Below are 27,059 nucleotides of genomic sequence, written 5' to 3'. Positions count from 1 at the left end.
GGAAGAGAGAGGGGGCGTGATGTCGTCACCCAACCACGTGGCCGGACGGCCCCTTATCATATACTGGGCTCGCATGGTGGAGGTGGAGGTTGATGTGGTGCCGGTGCCGGTGGTGTGGCTGGCGGTGGGGGCAATCTATCAGAGTCTCTTTTAAAAGCTCCGACCTTTAAAAGCATGTGACATCTCGACTTTGGGCTTCGAGTGTGGCTCCAAACGGGACACAAGTGAGGAAGGCGCGGACGCACGGACGGACGCACGGACGCGGCAAGGCGCAATTAAGTTGCCCCGTCTCCACGCAACCTGCACATCAGACTGGAAGAAGTTTCTCTCCGTTTGCCTCTTGAAACTCATTGGCGAGACATCCTATCTCCTGACAGGGGCCAGCACAAAGTCAACAGAGATCGGTGTGTGTGTGTGCGCGCGGGCGGGCGCACTGCTCTGACCTTACCATCACACCACCGCTTGTTTTGGCTCCGAGACTTTTTTTTTTCTTCCCCCCCCCGCCACCCCCCACCCCCCTTTTTTTGGGAAAAGAAAATAACTGTAAGTAAGCCGTGAGATGACCCTGTCTGGAGGCAGCGAAAGAGCCAGCGACATGTCCGGCCAGACGGTACTCACGACCGAGGACGTGGACATCGACGTGGTGGGCGAGGGGGACGATGAGTGCATGGAGCGGGACAGCGACTGCGACAGTCCCGGCGGGGGCATCCTGCACGACCTCCGGGACGATGATGACATTGAGGTGGACAAAGAGGAGATGAGATCCGGCGGCGGGAGTCCGTGCTGCGAGAGCGCCGGAGAAGGAGAAACCGGGGCCGCCGGCAAGGGAGAGGAGCAGAGCGCCACGCCCGGAGGTGCGCTCCAAAAGCCCAAAAGTAGTTTGGTGAAACCGCCGTACTCCTACATCGCGCTCATCACCATGGCCATCCTCCAGAGCCCGCAGAAGAAACTCACCCTGAGCGGCATCTGTGAGTTCATCAGCAGCCGCTTCCCCTACTACCGAGAGAAGTTCCCGGCGTGGCAAAACTCCATCCGCCACAACTTGTCGCTCAACGACTGCTTCGTCAAGATCCCCCGGGAGCCCGGCAACCCCGGCAAGGGCAACTACTGGACCCTGGACCCGGCTTCGGAGGACATGTTTGACAACGGCAGCTTCCTCAGGAGGAGGAAAAGGTTCAAGAGGGTTCAGCCGGACGTGCTGAGGGACCAGACTGCTCTGATGATGCAAAGTTTCGGGGCATACGGCCTGGGTGGCCCCTACGGGAGGCACTACGGCATCCACCCAGCCGCGTATTCCCACCCCGCGGCTTTGCAGTACCCCTACATCCCTCCCGTGGGGCCCATGCTGCCCCCGGGTGTCCCTTTACTCTCCTCGGCGGAGTTGAACCGCAAAGCCTTCAACTCGCAGCTCAGCCCGGGCTTGCAACTGCAGCTCAGCAGTTTGAGCACGGCGTCCATGATCAAGTCGGAACCGTCCAGCAGACCCTCGTTCAGCATCGAGAACATTATCGGGGTCTCCAGCTCGTCTTCGTCCTCAGCTCAGGCATTCCTGCGGCCTCCGGTGACCGTTCAGTCGGCCCTGCTGAGCGCCCAGTCGCTTTCTCTGAGCCGGACGTCCGCCGCCATCGCCCCAATCCTCAGTGTACCTTCCAGTATTCTTTCCGGACACGTTTTGCCGTCGGCCACTACGGCCACGGTGTCCAAATGGCCCTCACAGTGACTGCTCCTCAAAAACATATTTTTATAATGAGACGCGTAATAGGCAGCACTGTAGACTGTTCACACGCAGAAACAAAAAAACAAACAAAAAAGGAAATATTTCTGTACAGGTAATATTTGTAAATATTTGTTGTTGTTTTTTTAAAGAATAATTTGACCTTTTCTGTCTTTTTTGCTTTGATTACAGATCTGTGATGATTAGTTTACATTTTTTTGTACTGGATGAAGGATGTGGAAAATTTACACAAAAGCTCTGAAATAGTCTGTTTATTATGGAAAAAAACAGTATGTGTAATTCTACTTAGTTATATTGTGGTGTACACTGGCTTTATTTGTAAATAAATCAGATTAATAATTCGAATACAATTGATCTATTTTTATGACTAACTTTTCATATGCACTTATAGGAAATAAAAAAAAATCAGTAGGTAAAGCAAAATTCTAGAACAGAACATTTTAATTTTAAATTTGAATTTAAAAATGCATTTAATTCTAATATGTCTAAAAAAGGTTGTTCTTTTGCATCTAAATCCACCACAATTAAAAACAGGTGCAAAACGTCAATTGCCCTGCTATTTATAAAACGTTATAAAATGCAATATCATGCAAAGCTTCACATTCTGTTATTAAATTGCCTAAATTGCCACATAATACAACTAACCACAAAGACGACACTTTCACATTGGATTTCGAATTTTTAAATTTCGTGATTTCATTTGGACTGAGGTGGGACTGGAGACCTTTTAATATGACATCACTGCCGGTGTCCTTTTACAAGATTCGGTGGCTCGACTTCCTCACAGATCACAGTTTCAACAGTTTCGCAGTTGTGTCTGGCTAATCACTTTTACACAAACAACAAATGGTGAGTGTTTGTGTGTGGGGGGCACCGGCTCGCGCGTGGTGTGTGTGTGTGTGTGTGCACGCTATATTTATCCGATCCCCATGGGAAAGAAAGAGAAAGGAGCCTCTCCCTGCTTCACTTCACAGTCAGACACCGAAGAAGGTGATCATGCAAAACCCGATGATGGTATTTCCGATATCAAAAGCGAAATTGAAAAAACAACAACTGTACAATCATTAAAATTATAATTATTTATAATAATTATAATTATAATTATCGTACATTATTTATAATAATTATAATTATAATAATAATTGTTGGACTATTCTAGAACCTCATTGTAAATAGGCTGATATTTGATCGATCATAATTGAATAATTTTCGAAAAGAGATTGGGATTTTCGGGGCACAATGACACAAACGGTTTTGAAGAAATTATTTGGCAATTTTATGAAAGGCGGAAAGCAGTATATGTTGAAAACGGAAGGTAAATGAGGTTAGTGTTTTCATCGTCTATGTGCACGTTCGTTACCGGAGATCCAGGTTGGTCCTCGGAGCAAATCCTGCTCCCGTGACTGCAATGCACAGACGTGCGACGTTTACGTTGAGACGATGCACCTGAGATGAAGAAAAAACACTCCAGTCACTTGAGAATTTTACATTTTGTCTTCATCACGGGAACAAATTTAAAAATTCCAAATAGATATTATTGTTTTTTTGTTTTGTTTTTATCCTGACAATTTTTGGGGCTAGAATATAAAGTGCTGACGAGATGACAAGCATGCTCATTTAAAAAACAAACAGTGGAGTCTATATTGAGCTGTGCAGCTGCACTTGCTTGTGCACAGCAGGTGGAGAAAAGCCGAGCGTGTCATTCCCACACTTCTGACTGCCGACTGCTTTTGTCATTCTTTCAACAACAACTAGCGGAATTCATAGAAAAACATGGGAAGCAAATGCAACTCAAGGTGCAAACACACTTTGTCAAATTTTCTTTGTCTCGTTTGCAACAACTCCACCGGATCTTCAATGGCAGTGCACATCAAAAATATTGGCAAGGGTGTTTGATGCTCTTTTTTTTTCGATCCACCGACCTCATGGCTGAACTTTAAGACTTCAGGCACATCAGGGAAAAGTATCATTATATAATATTTGAATGCGTCAATCTTTATGCGTCAGTCTTCAAATTGAACGGTGATCAGTGGGAATGAACGGCGATCAGTCGAGGCTTTAACCCCTGTTCACTCTACTGGGAAAGACTTCAGTTTTTTCTGACCCCGAGGACAATAAGTAAAAGGAATTAATGGTGCCGGGAAGACGAGTAAAAACAAACAAACAAACAAACACATATTTTTATTTTAACCTACAATCAGCATTGGGGCTTTTTCTTTAGTCTCAGTTTACTCTTGCTTTGATATAAAAGTAGACCAGAATTATTTCATTATAAAATATACAGTGAACCCTTCAACCTCTAACCCAAATGACCAACTTACTGTATGTGGGATATTAAAAATACAATCTACTGCAAAACAAATGCTGGCTCAGTTTATTCATTTATTTATTTATGAGTGATGAAAGATAAAATGAACTTACATAAACATATATTTGTAAGAGAAAGTTGGATTTTGTCAAATGGATAATCTCTTCAAATGTGATTTGTTGTCTGAACACTAGTGTTTTCTTCCTCCAGTCAACACACCGCCACTGGAAAACTCCTCCCAAATAACTAGGTCATCTTCCACACCACAAGCAATGCCTTCCTTCTCCAGGGAGGAAGCCACAGACAGTAAATGTAGGTACAGCAGTTACTGAATATTTAAAAAGGCATCAAGATGAAGCAATAAATGACAAAGTAAAGCTGATGTGGCCAGGCATTAATAACTAATGGCTATCAGTGAGTTATTGGCTGCTCGCTTTGTAATGAAAGTGTCATTGCAAATCAGCAGTTGTCCAAGGTTATTATTATTTATACATAATTGATGCCAGAACCACAAGGAACACGTCTGCCCCAACACCTTGGGTAGGTTGGTGTCAACAGTGGAAAAGGTCACAGAGGAGATCATGCCTGTGGGCTGAGATTTACACGGTGAGGGGGGTGCAAAAGCCAGGGAGCCCTTCATATTTCCATATCTGAATACGGATGAGCAAAAACCACAAGATATTTGACATGTAGCAGCTTGTGATTACATATAATAGGTGCAGATCACGCATGACAAATTCCATAGGTGAACTGTGCATGCACGCATCAAATATGATGCATACAGATTGATGGCCTTGTTTGTTGTTCAAATGTTACATCCATTATGGCTCTTCTTATTGTATGAACTTCCCATATACAGGTATAATAGTATGAATGAATGTGCAATACATGACTATGTCATAGAAAATGTGTCTTCTCTGAAATTCGTTTTACTGGAGTATCTGGAGTTTAACCTAGCAAGCAGCGGGACAACACACACTGCACAGAAAGATGCACAGTAACCTCAGAACTGTGAGGCAGATGTGTTAACCACTCATTCGCACTTCCACCTTCCAAACTGATTCCACAATGTCTAGTCCACCGTGCTACTCTCCAAATCGATTTGATCATGTATAAAACATTTTTAAGCAAAGAAAAACTGACAGTGCAGGGGTAGGTATGCCATGATATCCTACAAAAATATCTGTCGTGGGCTATCCATTCCACAAGGCACCTAATAGCTGAAGAACTAAAAAGTCCGATGTTCTCAGGGTACCTGAATGTCTCAATCGTTTGGACTCTCACGTCAGCAGTCATCGACCAATGAGAACGTGTAAATGATGACGTATCCAGGAAATGTACGCACACCGTAAACAACATTGTCAATGAATCGCTTCTTGGCAGTTTGTAACTTGACAAAAGCTACTGATCGCTATCTCTTGAGGGTCATGCAGACTTGCTGTCTCGTTTCAATATGTTTTTTACTCGGCGTTGTTTTGAGATGGGGAGTGTCCTTAAATTCCTATTCTGGTAGGAAACCTATTTGCAGCGCATCTATCATGTGCATCATGCTCGGAAGTCCAGAAAGCAGATTGAAATGTCCCATTCCCTAAAACTTGAATGTGTTTCAAGGTGCGGGAAAAGCACCGATGTTTGGCGACTATGAAGCACAGAGGCACTGGCAAGAAATCACCTCCAGTCTTCCAGTGCATGAATGGTCAGTATATTAGACGCCTTGTAAACAAATAGCAGTTGGGCACACTACATTGTATATATTGCTGGACGTGGTTGTATGCGGTACCATATGGCTTGCAATGTGTAACATCTACTGTTTGACTTGTCTTGCAAGATACCCAAATGATTTACCGACCAGATATCTAGTTTTTGTCATCCAGGTTAATCATTTTTACTATTCACATCAAGTGAGGTTTATCATCTTTGAAAATGTAATACGAGCTTTTAATGTGACTGCAGAAGATTCTGTTGTTGTTGTTGTTGTTGTTGTTGTTGTTGTCGTCCTTCTCCAGGTACTTGAATACCACGGACAATGACTTGAATTACTGGGGTCTTGACTATCCTCCTCTGACTGCCTACCACAGCCTGATCTGTGCTCATATGTAAGTCATTTGTGATGAATGCAAACACTCTCATGACGAGACTCGAGAAGAGCATTTGAATTGAGCATTTCTTCAAATTTGAGTTGGTTTTGATGCCCCCACCCTTCCCTCTTCACATATCCAACAACAAATCATTTGTTTGACGTTACAGTGCCAAGATAATAAACCCTGAATGGGTGCAGCTTCACAAATCCAGAGGTTATGAAAGTACAACACACAAGTTATTTATGAGAATAACAGGTACGGGAATAAATCCACCATGTGCAGTCACCAGCGCAATTTAAAGTTCTGGCTTTGCTTCTTTGTTGCAGTTCTTGTTGCAGATGTCCTCATATACATCCCTGCTGTTATATTCTATTGTTTATGGCTGAATAATGGAACTATTAAGAGAAAGGTGAGACATGATGTTCTACTGGCATTTACTGAAATATCATCTCTAAAGAAAGATTATGTAAAACATTGATTAGTACACTGTTTTTATTGGCCCTTATTGCAGTGTATTGTAATAGCACTCATCACAGTTAGAGTGTTCATTGGTAGGAATGCCAAGAAACAACAGTGTTGAGTTCAAAGACAACAAACAACAATGTATCCGATCATCTTAAGACATCTGAATAACAATCGACAGAAAATCCATTTGACAGTATTTTGGAATCATCCATCATCCAATCACATCATCTGTGTAAAAAATACAATGAAATAAGCTTCTTTATTTTATTTCTTTTTCCTGCTCAGATTTGCACTCTGCTCTGCTTTCTGATGTATCCAGGGCTACTGCTTATTGACTATGGACATTTCCAGTATCCTTTCTATACGTATATGATGTCAGTATGTTATTTTATTGACATAATGACAAACAGTGTTGCTTTGTGTCATACCGATTTACAAGTTATTTCAAGCTTGCAAGTTTATTCTGCATGTGGTGGAGGCTTTTTTCCTGGAGCAGAATAAAATGTAACTGACAAAGTGTTTTCATCTAGTCGGCAATATATCAAAACGGTTTTTGAACTTGTGAAAAGACTCTATTTCCATTTAACGGTGGCAAGGTACAATGCAGTGAGCCTGGGCTTTGCCCTGTGGGCTGTCCTGGCTTTGGGACTGGGTTGGGATGGACTGGGCTCAATGGCCTTCACCCTGGCCCTCAACTACAAACAGATGGAGCTCTACCACGCGCTACCCTTCTTCTGCTACCTCCTGGGAAAGTGTTTCAAAATGGGCATTACGGGTCAAGGGTAAGTGTAACCCTAACTTTGATATTTGGTGTAGAACTTCAGCAATCCCACTTTAACCAATTCGAATGTAGCTGTCATATTGTTTCAACCTTGGAAAGAAGGCGCATTCAACTGGAGCACCAGAGAATGACTCCGCTAGGATGCTGTTACTTTTGTCTATTTATCTAGTAACAATGTTCCAAGGGCATTTCAAGCAAACGGACAGCCGGATTAGAAGGGTCGGTGGGAAGATATGTCCAGATGACACTTTAGCTATGCCCAAACTCTTCAGCTATGCCTGTATGTGCAGCAGCTTTCATTGCCCCCCCCCCCACCAAAAAAGAACATGAGGTCATATCCCCGAACCAACGGCCTGGCCAATAAACATTTTGATTTGGGGAAATCGCTGTCAAAGCAAAAAGGTTATCATTGTATCTTTTTTTTTTTTTTTTTTTTTTTTTTTTTTTAAAACAACATTTTTGTCATCCTCTTCACGCAGGTTGTTTATGTTGTGGAGAGTCGGCGCTACAGTATTGGTGACTTTTGCTCTCTGCTGGTTTCCCTTCCTCTCGGATCCCGCTCAGACCTTGCAGGTGCTCAGGAGGATCTTTCCCGTGGCTCGAGGCCTGTTTGAGGTACAGTAGTTGAAAGGAAAGCAAGAAGAAAAATGTTAGAGATCTAATCGTTATTTCAAGAAAACATTTGTACGCTTGTCTAGGAATTGTGGCTTGCAACTGCAGTAGGTCAGTCAGAGAAATAAACAGGAGATGAAAATTGATCTATTAAATTGATTCAGGGATTAGTCACCATCAGACATTTTCCGGGGAATGGCATTTCAATACCAAGGAATTGACGTGCTAATTTCACGGACATGCTAACAAAAGTGTAGCAAAATGTGTTTTTTCATCTACGTCAAGCAAAACGTCATCGTGCCTTATAAGCGCTTTCAAGTGACAAATAGTTTCAAGTCCTTGGCTGCCAAAAGATGAGAGGAATTCAAATGTTGGAAAGGTCAGGGGATCTCTGTCACAAGGGACGGAACCTGAATGATCCAGACTTAATGGTCTTATCGTTAATTGCGCGACAGCGTTGGAGCACTACTTGAAAATGCCGGGCTAGTTTTCCAGCTCGACAACGTGCATTTACTACATATTCGCCAGTATTGAAAGTTGTGTGTGTAAACTGTGTGTGACTGGTGCTAGTGGCGACTACTGGGTGTGAGCACTTGTAAGTTTACCCTCTGAACTACATTCTTTCGTCTCAGATTGCCTGCCCCCCCCCCCCCCCCCGTCCTCTCCCCTGCTCACAAAAATGGCACCAAATGCTTCTCCCTGTGAAATTCTAACATAGCTTATAGGTGACAGTGCCGCACCACTCTCACCCCGTTTGCAATTGCCTTTAGGTGGCATTCAAGAACATTCCCATGGTGGTTATTTGGAGTGAGACGACAGTGGCGCAGTTGATAGAGCATAACATGGGACAGCCCAATGCTGACAGGGCTAACACGAGGGTGCGCACAGCTGTGTCGTGAGCAGCTGTAGCAAGGACGACAGACGCAAATAGGCCAGAAATTGCATTTCTAGTCATGGCCCGAGACCACACAAGTGATGAAGCTGATCTAGTTATATGCTCTCTGTTTTTGGTGACGTTATTGCGCTGCACAGTGGCAGGGAAAATACTTGAATAATATCTCTTCTCTGAACCCCAAAAGCCTGACAAAAATGACAAGAAGTCAATATAGATATTTATTCCCGCCAAACATGACAACTTTGAGCACAATTTGCAGTTCTTTCGAGGATCTTTGTCATGCAGATTATTATAGTCGGACCTTTGACCTTGTATCGCCACACCTCGGATCTGTCCCGTCTCCCAGGAATGCTCCAAGAACATTGAAATGACTCAACATTAGTTGCTTTGTCCATAAAATGGAAATCCGGAGTGCGCTTGTGCAAAGCTAGCGGCGTGCCTCCAAATAGTACGGAGCAAAGCTACAACAATAAATGCTTGCGACATGCTTTAATGCACGTGTTAAGTGTTTAGCACACGACGTGAGTTTGCATGTCATCACTTCTTATTGAACTAAGTGTGCATGTGGACAGGATAAGGTGGCCAACGCATGGTGCAGCTTGAACATCCTGATCAAGATCAAATCCATTCTGTCTCGTGACGTCCAACTCTACCTCAGGTAATCTCCTCATCGATTGGAAAGAAAAAAAAACAAAGATTTGCTACCAATCTTGTTTGAAGCAGTGGGAAAACAGCTTGCCCAAGGGTGTCAATACTGTGTTCTGGTGGGCTAGAAACATCTTGTGAGGACCTTCTGAACATGAAGTCAAAGCTTTTTTTAGAAACATGGTGACAAGAGCTGTGATATCTCTATACAGCAAAACCAAGGTTATCGAACGTCAAACTGTAAAAACTGGATCTATAATACACGGGAAGCTCTTTTGAATTGCTATTTTGAACCAAAGTTGAGCTGGGAGGAAGCAGTTGATATAACAGTTGAGCCGTGGACGAGCGCTTAAATAAGCTATCAGTCTAAATTTAGGAGTCCTATCTTTGCCGCATGAGTATGTTTTTGCCAGGCTGCTAAATCCTGGGATCACCTCTTTAACTGGAGTGATTTTCAACAAAAAAAAACCCACTTGCTAAATGCTTGTGCGTCGGTGTACATAGAATGAATGCTATCCGTGTCCTTGTGGAAGCCTTACATGAGACATGCATACTTGCTTGAGTTCCGCCGGCCGCCACACAATTGATTGTGCAAACACAATGTTGCTGTGACCTCTCAACACATGCTAACAGCTAATCCCTTTCCTCTGCTGTTGTGACGGTGACAATTGAAGGGTTAAACTAATGGTCCCCCGGGGACAGTGTTTCGCTTCTTCTACATAGCAAGAACTTCCATTTGTTCAATTTTCGTCAACAAATGCCAATGTTCCGCCCAACGTCAGTCTGATTGTGTTGGAACACATGGTAGTAAATATTGTCCTAATCCTATTCACACTTGAATATGGGTCCAGTTGTAGCCAATTTGATCTGCTTTTGATCTGGATGTAAGCTGCTTTTCTAGCCAGTGCTAATTTTTCCTTGTAAAAGTCTGCACATCAGAATTTTTTTTGTATGTGTGTTTTCTTCCAGTTTGGCCTGCACTGTCCTGGCAGTCCTACCATCATGTATGAAAGTGTTGATAAAACCTACATTCTGGCACTTTAAACTGGCTTTGGTGAGCAGGAGCAGTTAAGGCACAAATGAGCACAGCATTCATTTCATTTTGTTTAGCCGTTGCGTTGAATGTGAATGCTATAAAACTTGCTTCTATACATTTTATTCTCATCTCATCGGATGAATTTAAGCAGACTAATTGGTTTCCCTTTTAGGTCAACTCATCTTTGGGGTTCTTCCTTTTCTCCTATCAAGTGCACGAGAAGTCCATTCTCTTGGTATCCTTGTAAGTACAGCAAAAAAGATCAGTTTCTAAAAGTGACTTCATCCAAGAAGAGATTCCTGCAAGGTAGTGATGTTCTTAGATTGTAGTGTGCTAAAAAAAGAAGAAGTCTTGATTTCATACCGTTATAAAGACAAAGAAAAGGTCTGCATTTCACGAGCACAAAATCAAGGTAGAGGGGAGGGTGTTTGTTTGGTTCCTTGATCTGGGATCTTGTATTAATCTAGATTAGAGTAGATTGTTGCTTTATTAACTATTGAGTTATATCTAGCACCTGTCCCCATAAATCAATCAGTAATGCGTGTCCGGGGATTAGGAAAGAATGGAAGGCAACGGCTCTGGCCTTGTTTGCGCAGGATCAATTATTGAAGTGTAACAGGATCGGCAAAGAGCAGCGACTGTAATTATGGGAGCAGCCAGTATAAAGTCCTGTCAAGATATTGATGGTCGCTTCCATGAGAAGACACAGCGCTACTTGGAGGAATGATGATGTCAAATCTTGTACGATGATCTTCCTGACAAAGACGTGCGTGCCTCAACCCCCCTATACGGTCTTTCTTCTAGGCCCGTGTGTCTCTTCCTCCATGAGCTTCCGCTCGTGTCCATTTGGTTCCTGCAAGCGTCTACATTTAGGTAAAGCCAACCGTGCCTTTCTAAACATCTTCCACTTCTGTGCTTTCTGCTTAATGCTCCATTAAGACAGAAATGATGTGTCACGGGCTCCCCTGACCGAAAGCAAAACTCTAAACCTTGAAACCCAGAATGTAAATGTTTCTTAGAATAAGACATCGTAACAATAATCAAGTGAAGCTAAAGTTGCCAAAGTTGTGTCATGACCTAGTACAAAGTCATCAGTCATTGGATTTTCATCCATGGTTTAACTGTTATTCTTCCGCGCTTTTATTGACGATCATGGGATAACTATCAAATGTCAGTGAGTCAGTCGTTGGGGTTAAGGTGAGAAAGGCAAGCGGTGGTGTTTCAGGTGCTTGCTCAACTTTCACCAGCTGTTGTTCAATTCTTCCGGCAGCTGTAATTGTTGTGTGTGTGCGCTTTAGGATAAGGATACAAGGGGATTAGCCTACATAGTCCGAATGCCTGCTGTCTAAGTGCGCATTGTATAGGGACAGAAGGTCATTCTCCACTTTCTCACTACAGTCTGACACGGACATAATGTGCATCCTCTCCAGGCTCTCAAAAAAGACATCTTTTGTTTGCATAATTGGCCGAATGAATGCGCCAGTTGAACACGGCAGAATGTTATAACTGATTCTCAAATGTTTGGCTGTTGAATGGGGCCTTTTCCGTCGGCATTTTGATACTTGCCATTTAGTACGAGTCAACTGTTGTTCTTGCCCATGCTCAGCGGCTCAACTAAGATACGGAAGCTTTGTATGATGGACAAAATGCTAGATTGGCAATGTACCGTTGCCCTTCACTCAGCAAACATGTTTGTGAATTGAATTTGATGTTTTTTCTTTTCTTTCTGTCCCGTGTCTGGCCGCACAGCATGCTGCCTCTGTTTCTGAAGGACGGTCTTCTGGTGCCATACGTGGTGACTTGGCTAGCCTTCCTCTTCTTCGGCACCTACTTGCTGTCAGCCCTGGAGCAAGAGCTTGCGCCGGGGGCCTACCAAAAGCTCTTGGTATTCCTACCCAGAATGGACCTGGCTCGGATTGTCAGATGGAAGGTTAGTGTCACCTGCTGACGCTATAACAGGAGAAGATTCCGATTGGAGTCAAATATGTTTATCTTAAACAAGCGAGTCGTAATCTGCTTGTTACTTTAGAGGGGGCACATGACGGGCCACTCGAGAACAAAACGGCTTTGTCGAATGGATAGAGTTGACTTTCTTCTAAAAACAGTGAGGCCAAAGACCAAGTCTTTTGGTGTAGACTCAAAACATTTGCCAAAACAGGAATAAGAGATTAGGGAACCACATTTTAGCTTTCCTCTCCGCATTGATCCGATACACACAGTAAAGCATTATTTGGAACGACACACCACATCGGAAGAGTGTTTCATCGCTTTATTATTATCTGATCTTGACAGATCTGTCATTACCTGCTGTGTTCCTTGTTCCACCTGTTGAATGAAATCTAGAACTGAGCAAAGATATTCAGTGCTGACTAAAGGCTAAAGGCTCTATCTAAGTTGTGAACGAGATCCACATGGAGGAACGTAGAAATGAAAGATGAACTCAACGTCATCAAGTAAGTAGCTCACCATAATGAATCAATGATGCGCAGTTAATACAATTCGTCTCGGAATGAGCAGATAGATACGTTTCTAAAGAAAGATTATGTGTCAACGTGAGCTGCGCTTTTCAGGGAATGCAAAGTTTTGCGAGAATCATGAAGGCTTTATTTACCTTTCCGTGGAGTCTGCAAGGAGGGCCGGGCCCGGAGCAAAAAAAAAGCCACTGGTAGAGTGTCAAGAGATGAAGTGAAGGTGTCTTTTTATAGCGTATGTCATTAACACACGTTTGCCTAGATATATTTATTTACACAAGCAGCATAAATAGCGAGCACCGGTGACGGTGATAGGGTTTCATAGGTTCGGGCACGGGGTGTTTCCTCGATCCTATTCACTGATTTATCTTGGGGTCATAAAGCTTAAATAGACACACAAGTGATCTCACTCTCACCATCAGCTGTTTGCATCTCTGGTGGCAAATTGAATTACTTGCTTTGATAAATCATAGTCACATTACAACAGTTATTTTTTAGCCTGAGGTTCACAACTTAGATAGAGCCTTGTATTTTATTTTATTTTTTTTTGCTTATGGTTTTATTTATTTATTTATTTATCTATCTATCTATCTATCTATCTATCTATCTATCTATCTATCTATCTATCTATCTATCTATCTATCTATCTATCTATCTATCTATCTATCTATCTATCTATCTATCTATCTATCTATCTATCTATCTATCTATCTATCTATCTATCTATCTATCTATCTATCTATCTATCTATCTATCTATCTATCTATCTATCTATCTATCTATCTATCTATCTATCTATCTATCTATCTATCTATCTATCTATCTATCTATCTATCTATCTATCTATCTATCTATCTATCTATCTATCTATCTATCTATCTATCTATCTATCTATCTATCTATCTATCTATCTATCTATCTATCTATCTATCTATCTATCTATCTATCTATCTATCTATCTATCTATCTATCTATCTATCTATCTATCTATCTATCTATCTATCTATCTATCTATCTATCTATCTATCTATCTATCTATCTATCTATCTATCTATCTATCTATCTATCTATCTATCTATCTATCTATCTATCTATCTATCTATCTATCTATCTATCTATCTATCTATCTATCTATCTATCTATCTATCTATCTATCTATCTATCTATCTATCTATCTATCTATCTATCTATCTATCTATCTATCTATCTATCTATCTATCTATCTATCTATCTATCTATCTATCTATCTATCTATCTATCTATCTATCTATCTATCTATCTATCTATCTATCTATCTATCTATCTATCTATCTATCTATCTATCTATCTATCTATCTATCTATCTATCTATCTATCTATCTATCTATCTATCTATCTATCTATCTATCTATCTATCTATCTATCTATCTATCTATCTATCTATCTATCTATCTATCTATCTATCTATCTATCTATCTATCTATCTATCTATCTATCTATCTATCTATCTATTTGGTAACACTTTCTTCTTGGGAACTTCCCATAAACCCTGATTAAATGTCTGAAGGGATATCCAGAAATAATCAAGGAGATATCCTGTCATGGACCAAGTCAGGAATGTTTCAATTTAAAACAAACCTTGTTGACTAACACAAAAGATCCTCAGTTCACAATGACAACGACTTATGGACCAAAAGTTTTTTTTTTTTCATACAAACATTTTCTGTAATTCTGACTTCATGACTAAATTGCATGAATGTGACAGAGAACGTTCTGTCTTGCCGACCAAATTGGGCTTACGTCACCGTAGTATAAACAGAACTCCATATATTTTGTCAATCTGGGCATATCAAAATGTTTTTTTCCGCCGGAAAGCGTGACGCATGAACACACAAACCAGATCAATATTTTGACTGTCCATGAAAACAGTGCATCCCATTCTAATTTGAGCTCTGATGTGTCCATGTCAACGAAGCCAGTGCTAAACCTTGCCCATTTTCTGACCTCATTTTTGACAATCAATGAACACCAAAGCTTTGATCAATACTTTTGTGACTGTTTTCACCTTAACGCAAGTTTCCCCAAAAAAACGCATTGTGGATGTTTTCAAAACTGGCCATGGCAGCTTTAACCAGCAACGCCGTTCTGGTCACATTAAGGTTGACTAACTATACTCTTATTATCACTTGAAGTCCTTAGCCTCGGGGTTGACCTACTTTTTTCCTCCTGCACTGTGTGAATATTTGTCCAATTAAAACAGAAAAACGTTTGTGCGGTATTACTGTAGGCACACTGTTTGTTTGTTTGTTGTCGTGACTTAAATTAAGATCAGGTCACATTTTGCGAGCAATTTACACAGAACTCCAGGAAATTTCAGAGTACTTCCTTCTTCCTGCAGCGGTTTCTAGTCTGAGACCCGAAGCGTAGGAGAGCAAAAGCCAAAAGATGAGATCAAGGCTTTCTACCTCGTCTGACATTGTGTTTCCAAGAGTAAAGTGGCCTTTATAATGAATGGTAGAAACCCTTTTCCTGGAGCTTGCTGGTGACTGAAACGCCTGCGGTCATTCTGGCTGAGTTCCATCGATCCTGCCAAATCCCAAAGTTGCCCCACACATCACTTTAGTCATTTGGAAATGATATTCATCTCCGTGCAGTAGGATTATGTATTTATCGATTTGTAGCCTTGTCACAATCCTTTCACCCCATTTCTTGTTTAGTTTTTAATATGCTATTCTCTGTTTGCTCAGTTTAGATTTGAGCCCTATCTTTTCTGTTCCTCTTTTTGCCTTCCAGTTCTACATCAGCATCTCGACCATGGCCTGTTTGAGCGTCGCAAGCGTCGCGCTCTCTCCACCGCCTCATTTGCCGGACTTGTTTCCTGTCCTCGTGTCTACTTTTTCTTTTGTTCATTTTTTGGGAACATTTTTCTACTTCAATGTCATCCAGTTTAGTAGTGAATTGCCAAGCAAGAAAGTCCAGAAGAACAAATAAGTCCAGCAACGTATAAGGCATTTTATGCCCTCTTTAAATTGTGAAAATAATTGATCCCCATTGTTTTTGTGATCACTAAACACAAGAGAAGACCTCAGCTGTACAAGTCCTTCGCCGAATGGTCTGTTTTTCTATTTTTCCATTGCATATTTTTTTGTTTTACGTACCATAAAAGTTTTGTAGAAATGTATTTTAATCAGAAAATAAACAAAAACTATAAACTAAAATGGTCGCCAGTTTTACGACCGTATTAAGTTATACAATTTCAAGCAATTATATCAAGCCAATAATCAGACACAAATGACGCATGTTGTTACTAAACAATAAAAATGATTTGGAGTTGTTGATAGCACAATAGGCCGGCCGCCTGACGAGACGGGCCGTTTTTGCAGCAAAGCAGGACAGGCCCTTAAAGCAGATGATGGAAGGTGACATATCCCAGCATAATGCTATAAAGTTGAAATACCACAGAAAAGCGCTACATGCAATTTCACTCTCCAATCTTTCTCGGAGTTAATGACATGGGCATAAAAAAAGCCATTACAACTATAAATGTTAGCAGGTCAGAAAGAGGTGCCGGAGCATCGGAGGCTCTCGCCAGCGGCCAATAAAGGGTCATGCCGCGTGGCAGCCCGGCCCAGCCCAGGCCAACTTCTGACTTGTTGTTTTTCCTTGCTTTGACAAAATTGGATCCATTTAATAACTGGTGTACATGCTTGTTTTGAAAATTGACACTATATGCTTGACATGAAATCAAAGAGACACATTGACTGCTTCCCTTTCCTCATCTAATGCGCCCTCGGAAATATTTGGAAAAGTAATGGCTGCTTGCCGAAAAGATGCCATTTGGTGCCCATTGATTGACATTTTTATTCTGCCGAGGCACGGAATGCTAATCTCTTGAACATTTTTGCGAGCTCTTACCGCCTCAAAATTGGCAATAATTTGCCGCTGAGTGTCACATCATTTTTGTTGACACATTGCGCTGACATGCGAACACAACTGTCATCTTGCACTTCCCCAATGACATGAGATCAAGTCATGTTGCCACCCACTAGCAATGCGTCTTGTCACACCTGAGAATGAATGGTGAGCCATCCTAGCTGGATGTCCGCGCCTCTTCACCCCGTGTCAGCTGCTGTCCCCCCCCACCACGACAATCTGAGAAGGCAGTCGCGTTATTGATACGATAAACATTTGGAAGCAGGAAACCCTTCCGAGCCATATAAATAAAAAAAAAATGCAATAACCCTCCATTTTCCAGACAACATTCTACTTGTACATTAGTAACCCGATTGCCTGATACGTTTTTGAATCTCCTGTGACTGATTGCTTAAACCAATAAAACACAGCTTTGCTTCCAACTTTATATAAGAACAGAAAAAGATAAGAATCCCATTCAAATAACAATTACGTGTTAAGCAATAAATAGAATTGCGATTCCATTCAGAAGCAGCAACAATAAATGTCAAATCATCTTGTGACTGTCACATTCAACATTTAGTCCTCTATTAAGTATCAAAAGTAAATATTTGTTACCACAGTAACAAATAAGGTCAAGCACTACTCAGGATGCTGCATTGCAAATCATTTCGGATTAGTACACGGACTACTTCCCGTATCCTTCCAAATGAAACTTTACACTGACAGGAGGAGATGAAGGAAGCGTCCGTCGGGAAGTCGGGCCGCCGTACACCCGGATCGGGTCCGACGCTCTCGCCGGCGCTTTACGTATGTGTACGACGCTCCCAATGAAAACATTAGTTATGTTTACGCTTGTGCTGGCTTTGTCCTTCACGTGGCCTCTAAGGGCGATAAAGTGAGAGTTACACGATCAGCCTTAGGCAGAAATAGGAAATGTTGCTGTGAGCGGCAGCTGTCGCTCGGGTCGACTCGTGCAGCGAGAGGCCTCGGCCTTCCCAGGCGCCGCCAAATAAAGAGACTACCCGCGTCGTAGGACCGCTGAACTCCCCCAACGACCAATCCCGACACACGCGCTTTTACTTTTCCAAGCTGTTTGTTAAACTGTGGGCTTATTTGCACAAAAGTTGCTGGATCGGGTGCAATCAAAATGTGTCCGTTTCCTGGCAGAAGATAGACATGACAGCCGCTATACATTGCAAGCGCGGCTCGGGCAAACTAACGGCTGGCGGAGCGTATTCGACATCCGTCTCCGGTTTTACCTGAGCTGGAGTTGAAGAGCAATTCCGTGAGCTGTCAGCGCCCGGGATGACTCGCAAAACAAAAAGCTGGGGAATATGGGAGAAGAAAACATGATGCTAACCCCGCTCATATTCCACACTAACTGTCAAGATGGAATGTTTGCCAAGTATAAAGCCCACATGAAGCCTTCTTTAACAAACACTTGCTCAAATGAGAGACGCAAAGGTCGGCATGTGACGTGAATGTTCAATCCGTTGAAATGGAATCAAAATAGGCCTACGCCGATTTGCATAATATGACCACGCGCCTAATGTTGAGGCCAACGGGTGTATGTACGTATTTTGCTTGAAAAATTGCTTTTCACTATATCAGAAATGGCGCGCGCCTTCAAAGATTGCACACTATGCAATCCAGAGCAGCGATCGAACTTGGTTGTATATTGGAGCAAAAGAGCCCGATATACAACTCCCTCTTTAATTACAGCGCCGTGTTCAATCAGAAAGCATAAAACTCCCGCTGGACAGGTGGCATGTGTCCACGAGGCCTCCGAGGATTGATGCGCTCCGCTCGCTGGGCCGGGCTGGGCCGAGCCGGGCCGGGCCGGGCCGAGCCAGGCCAGCATCCCACGCCGCGGCAAAAAGTGATGGGCTTTAAGGACTCTTCTTTTTAATACAGCCCATTACTGCTATCATACAAATCTTTCCTTCTGTGGCCCCATCTACAGCCTGATCAATTTTTACACTGCTGAGCTGTCTGCTTTTCACCCATTTCATCATACTCAAATTTCATATTTTACAGGGTCTTTCTTCTTTTACAAGGAAAAATGTCAATAACATACATTAGCATCCTGCTCTTATTTAGTGTTTAATTGTAAGTGAAAGCTTCGAGAACATTTCATTTGTTTCTGTAGCGAGCAGAAGCGTTTAAATGTTATTTATTTTTGGTGCCAAGGAAAATATATTGTGAAGTGTTGCATTGATTTAGAACATAACCGTGTCTCCTTACGGACAGATGGCGCTGAATTTATGAATCCTTTGCACAACTCCTTTAATTGAATTTTCCAAATCTCACAGCACACACAAATAATCAATAGCTGCTGTGGAACTGGCCTCAGAATTATTAGGGCTGTGCTTTTTCAATTTTGTACTCATCAGCAGATACAGGCATGCTGGGTATTTGTAATGCAGGAACAATACCCCAAGGATTTATGCCTGCTCAAAGTGACTTTTTCCACAATGCTGGCTGAGACTTGCGTTAACATCCAAGAAGCACTTTGAACAGCGCATGGCTTTGGATTTGTCCAAAGAGGGATGAATATTTTCATGCATTTACTGGGCTGTCATGAACATTTAGCTTGACATGTGGTTCTTTTTCAAAGTGTAATCTTTTCCAGTAACAGCATTCTCATTAGGCCCGCTCAAGTTCAGCACAAACAAAAAACGGTGAATATCCTTCACAAATGAAGAATGCTACAATTTTCCTGAAGATTCAATATTGTGCCACCATTTCATTGCAATGAATGTCATTTGTCGAGAGGGAACAAAAGGCCATACATCGTGTCCACGCGTTAATAATTGAACAAGCCTGATGGAGCTGCGAGGGTGAGTGTCATTTTTAAATGCCGTTGATTTGGAGATTCAAAGCGGTTATTTCCGTTCGGAATTTTCGACAAAGTCACATTGGTCTGGCTTGAATTAAATGTAACTTCGCCACACGAGCTTTCTCCTGTCAATGCACCGGATCGTCGGCTAATATTACATCATGATAAAGCTCGGCTTTTTTCTCTCGTTGAGCCCACGGATCCGTTTTAGACCGGCAACATTTTTTGCTCTATGATAGCTTCAGTAGGATCCAGAGGCAGGAACTTTGAATTATAGTTTGTTTGCTTGAAAACAGTGAGGCCCAGTTGCCGTCGGCCGCTATCCGCTTTGACATTGTGACGTCTGTTGTTTTAAGGAGGTTCATGCAAAACAGATAAATTTCACACATTCAGCATGTGACAAAAAATGTGACATTCCCGGGGTGTGGATTCACAATGCGTCATGTATGTTCAGCTCTCCTACTGGAACCAATGAAGATAATTTCTAACAACCTTGTCGGAAAACAAGCTTGCCATCTGACAATCAGCCCTATTCACTTTCCACCATTCACTATTGTAAGATTGGATCACAAGAATTGCTTTGCCGCAGGCATGATATGTGCCTAAAATAATCCAATTAATTCTTTCCCCGGGAAATCTACTCGCTGACGTGTTGGTGTAACCATAGAAAAATGTTGTTTTTCTCCAAAGGTCGTAGAGAACCCGATTGTCTTACTCAAACAAGCGTCCATTGATGTTAGTAATGCTAAATGCCAGAGAATATGCGGCGAGGAGCAAATCAAATAGACAAGTAGTAGCGAAGGGAAAATCCTTGGGAAATCTAATAGCCTTGTGACTGACTCCATTTGTCTTCATGCTCATCCTCAAACCCAGCACAGGGAACAAAATGTTTCAACTCATCTGCTTCAAAGACCTTGGTCACTGACGGGAGCAGCGCGGGGCCCTAGTGGTTAGCGCAGCCGGCTGGCTCACAGCTCAGGGACTCCGGGTTCAAGTCTCAGCTCGGGCCTTACTTTCAAACTGAAAATATGTTTCTTTTCAAATAGCTAATGCAACTGAGCAGGTAAAACTAAGCAGGTAAAAAGACCTCTAGTCCGTGTTTGTCCGTGTCAAAGTTTGCCAGCAAACTTGAGGTTACGAGCCGCCGCAGAAAGTAAATCAAATTGCATTAACTGAGTTGTTTTTCAGGCTTTAAATCATTTCAATTCGTCAGACGCAATCTTTAGCAGCCCTAGTACTAATAGCAGACAGGTTTGTTCCATTTGGATTCATTACTTCAAAACGTGATTAATTGCGCACAATCGAACAAATGCAATGATCCATTTGACAGTTCTGGCCATTCCTAGAGACCATCTGCATTTAAATTGGCCCAAAATCACACCCTGCTGTGCTTCTAAGGATGGCAAAAAAAATTGCACAGTATGAAGCTGCTGTAAGCTTAGCTCATGAAATGTATTCTTGACTTGATTATGAAATTAAAAACTAATGCTTATCTTGATGGATGGGCCAGACACCAAATGTCTGCCTTTGCTAAGGAAATGGTTCTTGTGTTAAGTGCTTCTAACACAACTATTTTTAGTGCTATGTAAATCATTCATAATTTGGCAAGGGACGAATCCCTGCCATTTCTTGTCTCCTGTCATTAAATCCTGATATGTCATCATGTACTGTACATCAGGCGAAGCGTGGCAATTGAAATATGGCAACTCATAAAATGCAGCTCTCTATAAATCCTTGAAATCACCACACTGGCTTCATCATCAGTTAACATAAAAATAGTACACTAACTTAGGCATACTGGATTTGATTGATTAACCAACTTCAAATGTTAAAGCTGCATTTCACACTTTGAGTACTTTTCCAACCCTGTTTGCGGTACAACTTTTTGAGGTGTGTTGGGTTTGGCCTATTAAATATAAACCATACTGATTTTAAAAACAATTCATTTTTAATGAAGACAGTAAAAAACACAAAAAAGAAAGAAAAAAACAAGTCTCATCCTGTGTGAAAAAAAACTATAAAAAAAAATATATGTGATCATTTTAAGCTACATATCTTAGTGCATGCATCATTTTGTCCTTATCATCAACAATGAAAATGTATTATTAATGGACACGAACGGTGGCAATGTAAGATGGTGCTCTCCGGCTTCAACCCTTGGCGCATCAGCGCCATCTACAGCTGCAGGCGTGGTGCCGGAGGGAGGGAAAAAATTCAACATGATTACGCTTTCGCGTGACAACAAACTATACTCCTAAAATGGCACGGAAAATAGAACGTCTTTAAGTGGGGATTCATCATATTTGTAGTCATATTGCAGTAGGGGGGCAACCAAGCATTTGCAATGTTGTTCCGGACATTTGTTTCTTCCGTGTGGTTTAGAAGTGAACACCAATGTCTCATTGTTGACTAGCAACGGGCAGGCCGAATCTAGCAACGCGCTTCTTTTCTAGCCACATAGCTCAATTCCGTTTTTAAGGCTCACCTTTTTGTATCAATGAATACATCAATGTAAAAACCAGGTCGTTTGAATGTGTTGTTCTCGGACATGAAGCATTCGATAGCTATCTGAAGATGGCTTACTTGGACTCATCGGATGCTCCTGATGAGGAGGAGACTTTCTACAAGCAGTGCAGAGCCGCCTATCTAAGTGTCTTCAGATCTAGTCTGGCAAATATCTCCTCGAAAAGGGAACTATGTCGAGGTAAGCGTTTTCAGAATATTCGCAAAAGCCTAGTTGTTGTTGTTTTACAAGCACCCCTTTCAATGGTGTAGCATTAAGTCAAAACAAGGACGAGTTGCCTACTTTCTACATATCCCTTCTTCCAATGGGAAAAAAAAAACGCCAGTTAGTTACTTGTCATGTTGGCAAGGTTTGCATCACATAAATCCTTTTTTTCTTCTTCTTTCCCCTAGTTCTCCAGTTAGCAGGTAGAAATCCCTCCCAAGCCACTCTCGATGAATACTGGAAAACAGGAACAACGCACATGAACTTTGACGATTTCTGTACGATAATGAAAAAGGAGTGGGAAACGGACAATAATGAGCTGATGGGAATTTTCCAAAAGTTGGATACAAATGGCGACGGCTACCTCACACACAGCAAAGTGGAAAACCTCCTTACAAGCGTGAGTTACTGCATATTTTGCATTAGACATGCACAGAGAATCTTCAACTTATATAATAAATAAAATATGTCGGAAGATTCAAATGATGGTGTTTTGGCATTTTGATCTTTCAAATGTGTCAGGGGGGAGATCAAATGACACCAGAAGAGGTTCAAGCCATTTTCTCACTAAGTGACATCAACAAGGATGGCAAGTTTAACTATGCAGAGGTAAGGTCATCTCCAATAGTTTTTCTTTGTGCATCTTTGATAACCGCCACAGACATCCTACTGTTGCTGTCAGTTTTGTCAACAGCTCGTGTCCACCGCAGAGAAATGTCAGACGAGCACTTTGATGAAGCTCCAGTCCGATGCAAAACTGAAGAGACAAAACTTTGGCAGTCATCCAGACAGCCCTCCAAAGCCCTCCCTGACATCAGCAACACAAAGCCAGCCTCCAGAAACAAGCCGGTCAGATCCGGACGTCACGCTTCGGAAAGGTAGAAGAATTGATTGTGTCAAAGGCTCCGAATGGATGATGACCTTGTCTTTGTGTTTTGGATGCATACCCGTTCTGCATTGCATAGAAACAGAGCCCGCTAAAGTAAGTAAGAGGAAGACAATGCTACTGTGGGCTGATGGATGGGATTGCTCTAAGTGGTCAGTCTATGTTCGTGTTATTGATTCCGAGGATCCCGTTACTATTCACTGGGGAGACCATGAGGGATTTGAAGGTGGTCAAGAGGAGGACCCGGACCGACCGCTACTGAAAAAACAAATGAGTTCCCACACAGTAGTCAGGATTATCGCATTATTGTGGCTCTCCCACATATTGATTTGTCCCTGTTACATTTTAATAAGGAGCTGACAGAATGCTTGCACATGTTGAATGTGTTGTTCTTTCAGCTTGAAAACAGTTTGGCTTGTTCATTCCGATCTATATTTGTCAGTCTGTATTCAGGCTTAATCTTTCAAAACAATAATTATGGCCTGTGCGTGCGTGCGTGAGTTAATGTAATGAAGAAAAAACAACAACAACTTTCTCCTTTGTTAGAATGGGATCATTGTTATGTCTTTGTATTCAGAGAGCCGAACATCCTCCCGTTCTTCATCTGCACGCAGTCGACGATCATCTCTGTCAAACGTCGTCACGGCGACACCCAGCATCAGCAAGGTCAGTAAACGACCGGTGCCTGTTGGGTGGAAGTAAAGCTTGCTCTCTGCATGTTTGTTTTCACTCGCCTGACTTGAGTTCAGCTGCTTCAGCTTGCCCTGGGTCAAAGGGAAACTATATAATGACACCATTGCTTCATCTGTCCCATGACAGGGTTGCCATTTGAAATGGCCACATTTCTAGGAATTTGCTCTCTCATGTGATGTAAAGTCTTCAAAGAAGTAAACATTGGTTATATTTACAAGTCGTCTCACTTTCAGTGGAAGAAAAGTGATTTGGACACAAAGTTTTAGCGGTCATATCAATCACTCCGAGAGACAAGAAAATGATCATTCTGTTGTGCATATTGCTCGTGATCAACAAACACGCTGACTGACATTGACCATACAGTGAATCCAATAAATGTGAGCCGAGCTCGATCTGAACTGCAGAACATGTCTGCCCTCCTGTGGCTGAACATGAGTATGACAGCTTTTATTGCGTTGAAGCTTCTATGTCAACGACATAATCAATGTGTTCCTCCAGCAGTGGCATCATACTTTCATGAGGGGCTGTTTTTTTTTGGATGAGGGTGGAGGCATCAGCTCACTGCACTACAAGCTGCATCTGCCCCAGACTTCCAATGTGACACTAAGCATCCAGCCGATGAGCCTCGACCAAAGAGCCGGTAGGAGGAATGTTCTTTCGTTCTACGTGACAGCATTCGGTCGTAAACAAATGTCCATAATATAACACATATTATGTCACACATATTAGAATGGATGAATTTAAGCTTCTGTTTATTGTCCTCTACTTTGTTTTGAAGACAAGCCTTGCCCCTGGATGAATGTGGACACAGCTCTGTTTGTGACGTTAGCTGGCGATATAGAAACGGATTCCACGCTTGTGTGTTTCACTGATACTAAGGACAAAGAGGTGAGTTTGGCATGAAGGAAATTCTCATATTCACTTGGGCCAGCTCTTCCAGGGCAATCCGAAAACATCCCTAAGGAGACACAATTTCTCCAGCGTGTCTTAGCAAAAACCCAAAGATCCGAAAAATGTCCCGCAGAAGTACATTTGGAGAGGTGAACTGAAAGCTGGGCTCTACTACCTACTGCCTTTCTCCAGTGGCTGCAAATTAAAGAAAAGGAGCCGAAAGACTGTCGCTAATAAATCCATAGAACTGGTCTATAAAACAGTCAGTGGAGAATTTGACCTCAGCAGAGATTTTCGGTAAGCCTCTTTGCTTGTTTGGCAAGATTCTAAACCACAAGTATTCCGCTTCACGCCGGTTGCTTCGATGCGGGAGTCTGCTTTTTTTTTTTCTTTTCAATAGCGTAGTCATAGCATAATATTCCACAGGGAGGCACTATCGGAGATCTTTGACATGATAGACCTGGATGGGAATGGTTTGCTCAGTCTTGAGGAATATAATTTCTTGGAGCTGATGATCAGTGGAGAGGAGTGCAAGATGGGGACTTGGGCCATCTGCAGAGGTACAACGCCGCTTAAATGCACTCGCGGCGTGCTTGTATATAAACCCGACGTCCTCTCGTATGTGACCACTGACGATGATTTTTGTTAGGAGACGACTTGTTGTTGCGTCCACAGAGAATTTTGACATGAGAAAGAATCAGCTGACAAAACAGGGCTTCATGGAGCTGACCCTGATGGAGGCGACAGAAAAAGGCGGAGACAGCGATGACCTGTGGACCCTGGCGGAGACCATGGGCTACAACCGGATGCTGGAGCTAGTCGAGGTTCTCGCTCAGTTAAACAAAAGATATGCTTTGCAGGAGTCTCCCTAATATGAACTTCTACGTGGACAGGCTTGCCCATTCCAGATAGATATCGAGTGTGAGAGCACCCAGCCGTCACTTCAGCCTCTCAGACTGGACTCTGGTCTGAGCATTCTAAACCAGGCCCTGCAGAAGTCCATCACTTTAAAGGGAGCGGCCAAACCGCTCAAAGGGCAAGATAACGTGCTCATCTACACCTACAGAGGAGAACACCGGGTATCCTCCCTCATAGTCAACAAGGTACGGTACATTTTCTCAATATTGAAGCCCAGATTTCGACCAACGCCGAGAGCTTTCTGCATCAAAGCTGAAATTCCTTATGATACTGGTTTGTCAATATTTTATGAAGGAGTCATTCAGTGAGCGATGCCAGCCAGCGATGGCGATATCACCTGATCAGCGTACGCATTCTTTATGCATGCTTGTTTTTGGACATGGCAAACGTACGTAATCAGTTGCAATTTTTTCGTCCTTCCAGTCCAACCAGAAAGTGACGGTTAGCGTGAACAACAAGCACAACAGCAACTGCTGCAGCAGTCGAGGCCTGAATGTGTTTGCCATAGAGGTACCGGCCAGAACTAAAATGGTAAGATGGAGACAAATGCTCAACTTATTGCTAGCTTTGAATGTTAATCTATTTGCTGTCCACTAGGTGTGTCAACACGTCCTGCCTATCAATGAAAAACAGGAGTGGACCTACAACTGTGTGGAGTCTTTACTGATCTCGAAATAAAGCTGCCTTCTATGCTTGAAGTGGCATTTTTTCGGAGCATTTCTTTGGGGATAGTGTGTTGACAATGAAATGCATGCCACTCTGCTCTGAACTTGACTTGCCCTTGGCCTTTTCAGCTGAGTTTTGACCTTCTATTTATAGCTGACAGACCGTTCTTTGCCCTTTGACTTTATCTGCTGAAACAGTAGAGCCAGCTCGCTAAATGTCATTTGGCATATGAGATGTATTTTATGCCACTGTCAGCCTAGGAGCTGTTGGTCTTGATCTAAGTACTCTCATCAGTCTTTTTATTGAGTAGCTTTTTGACTTATCTCTGAAAAGATTCAAAGAAGGAGGAGGAGTCGATTTGTTGATCACATTCTGCAGACCTGAAACAAGACTGATCTTGTACTTTGTATGGTGAATAAACACACAGCGTTGCAACAGGCAAATGGACTCACCCACTCACAGTGCATGAATGGAGACAAATCTTTTCTTATAGTTCAGTAAGTGATGAGTTATTT

At 42.4% G+C, this 27,059-nt stretch overlaps 3 protein-coding genes across 7 annotated transcripts; all 3 read left to right on the top strand.

Annotated features, from left to right (window-relative positions):
• The first annotated feature begins 559 nt into the window (after nt 1-559).
• On the top strand, nt 560-1,838 carry foxd3 (forkhead box D3). The gene has a single exon (XM_085928298.1). The coding sequence runs from the start codon at nt 560-562 to the stop codon at nt 1,718-1,720; it is 1,161 nt and encodes a 386-aa protein (XP_085784424.1). The 3' UTR covers nt 1,721-1,838.
• Nucleotides 1,839-5,374: 3,536 nt separating this feature from the next.
• On the top strand, nt 5,375-16,506 carry alg6 (ALG6 alpha-1,3-glucosyltransferase). 3 transcript variants are annotated; one of them, XM_085929117.1, is made up of 14 exons: nt 5,375-5,552; nt 5,655-5,739; nt 6,050-6,139; nt 6,291-6,379; nt 6,451-6,533; nt 6,875-6,939; nt 7,186-7,371; nt 7,850-7,985; nt 9,450-9,535; nt 10,492-10,576; nt 10,731-10,801; nt 11,363-11,431; nt 12,308-12,488; nt 15,802-16,506. In XM_085929117.1, the coding sequence occupies exons 1-14, from the start codon at nt 5,408-5,410 to the stop codon at nt 15,997-15,999; spliced, it is 1,569 nt and encodes a 522-aa protein (XP_085785243.1). In that variant the 5' UTR covers nt 5,375-5,407; the 3' UTR covers nt 16,000-16,506. The 3 variants fall into 3 exon arrangements, with proteins under 3 accessions (XP_085785243.1, XP_085785244.1, XP_085785245.1); XM_085929118.1 differs by lacking the exon at nt 15,802-16,506 and adding an exon at nt 12,902-13,162; XM_085929119.1 differs by lacking the exons at nt 10,492-10,576; nt 10,731-10,801; nt 11,363-11,431.
• Nucleotides 16,507-21,991: 5,485 nt separating this feature from the next.
• On the top strand, nt 21,992-26,576 carry efcab7 (EF-hand calcium binding domain 7). Of its 3 annotated transcripts, XR_015068004.1 has the most exons (14): nt 21,992-22,466; nt 22,679-22,890; nt 23,013-23,099; nt 23,173-23,368; nt 23,954-24,042; nt 24,568-24,709; nt 24,848-24,957; nt 25,094-25,257; nt 25,387-25,520; nt 25,636-25,784; nt 25,854-26,063; nt 26,173-26,224; nt 26,302-26,409; nt 26,476-26,576. XR_015068004.1 is itself a non-coding variant. In XM_085928526.1 (13 exons), exons 1-13 carry the CDS (start codon nt 22,337-22,339, stop codon nt 26,554-26,556), a joined length of 1,809 nt encoding a protein of 602 aa, XP_085784652.1. In that variant the 5' UTR covers nt 21,992-22,336; the 3' UTR covers nt 26,557-26,576. The 3 variants fall into 3 exon arrangements, 2 of the variants coding, with proteins under 2 accessions (XP_085784652.1, XP_085784651.1); XM_085928526.1 differs by lacking the exon at nt 26,173-26,224 and having other exon boundaries at nt 24,571-24,709; XM_085928525.1 differs by lacking the exon at nt 26,173-26,224 and having other exon boundaries at nt 21,993-22,466.
• Nucleotides 26,577-27,059: the final 483 nt, after the last annotated feature.

Source organism: Syngnathus leptorhynchus, chromosome 13, assembly GCF_054491065.1.
Source record: "Syngnathus leptorhynchus isolate UIUO chromosome 13, UIUO_Slep, whole genome shotgun sequence".
Classification (NCBI taxonomy): domain Eukaryota; kingdom Metazoa; phylum Chordata; class Actinopteri; order Syngnathiformes; family Syngnathidae; genus Syngnathus; species Syngnathus leptorhynchus.
The sequence above is the reverse complement of the archived record's forward strand: the minus strand, read 5'-3'. Positions and strand labels throughout refer to the sequence as shown.

Excerpts from the sequence above, each read along its gene's own strand:
- foxd3 (XM_085928298.1), top strand. The coding sequence starts at position 560 with ATGACCCTGTCTGGAGGCAGCGAAAGAGCCAGCGACATGTCCGGCCAG.
- alg6 (XM_085929117.1), top strand. The coding sequence starts at position 5,408 with ATGAATCGCTTCTTGGCAGTTTGTAACTTGACAAAAGCTACTGATCGC. Across the intron at positions 6,140-6,290 it reads AGCCTGATCTGTGCTCATAT|TGCCAAGATAATAAACCCTG; the intron begins GTAAGTCATTTG and ends TTGACGTTACAG. Across the intron at positions 9,536-10,491 it reads GACGTCCAACTCTACCTCAG|TTTGGCCTGCACTGTCCTGG; the intron begins GTAATCTCCTCA and ends GTTTTCTTCCAG.
- efcab7 (XM_085928525.1), top strand. The coding sequence starts at position 22,337 with ATGGCTTACTTGGACTCATCGGATGCTCCTGATGAGGAGGAGACTTTC. Across the intron at positions 24,710-24,847 it reads GAGCCTCGACCAAAGAGCCG|ACAAGCCTTGCCCCTGGATG; the intron begins GTAGGAGGAATG and ends TTTGTTTTGAAG. Across the intron at positions 25,258-25,386 it reads GACCTCAGCAGAGATTTTCG|GGAGGCACTATCGGAGATCT; the intron begins GTAAGCCTCTTT and ends AATATTCCACAG.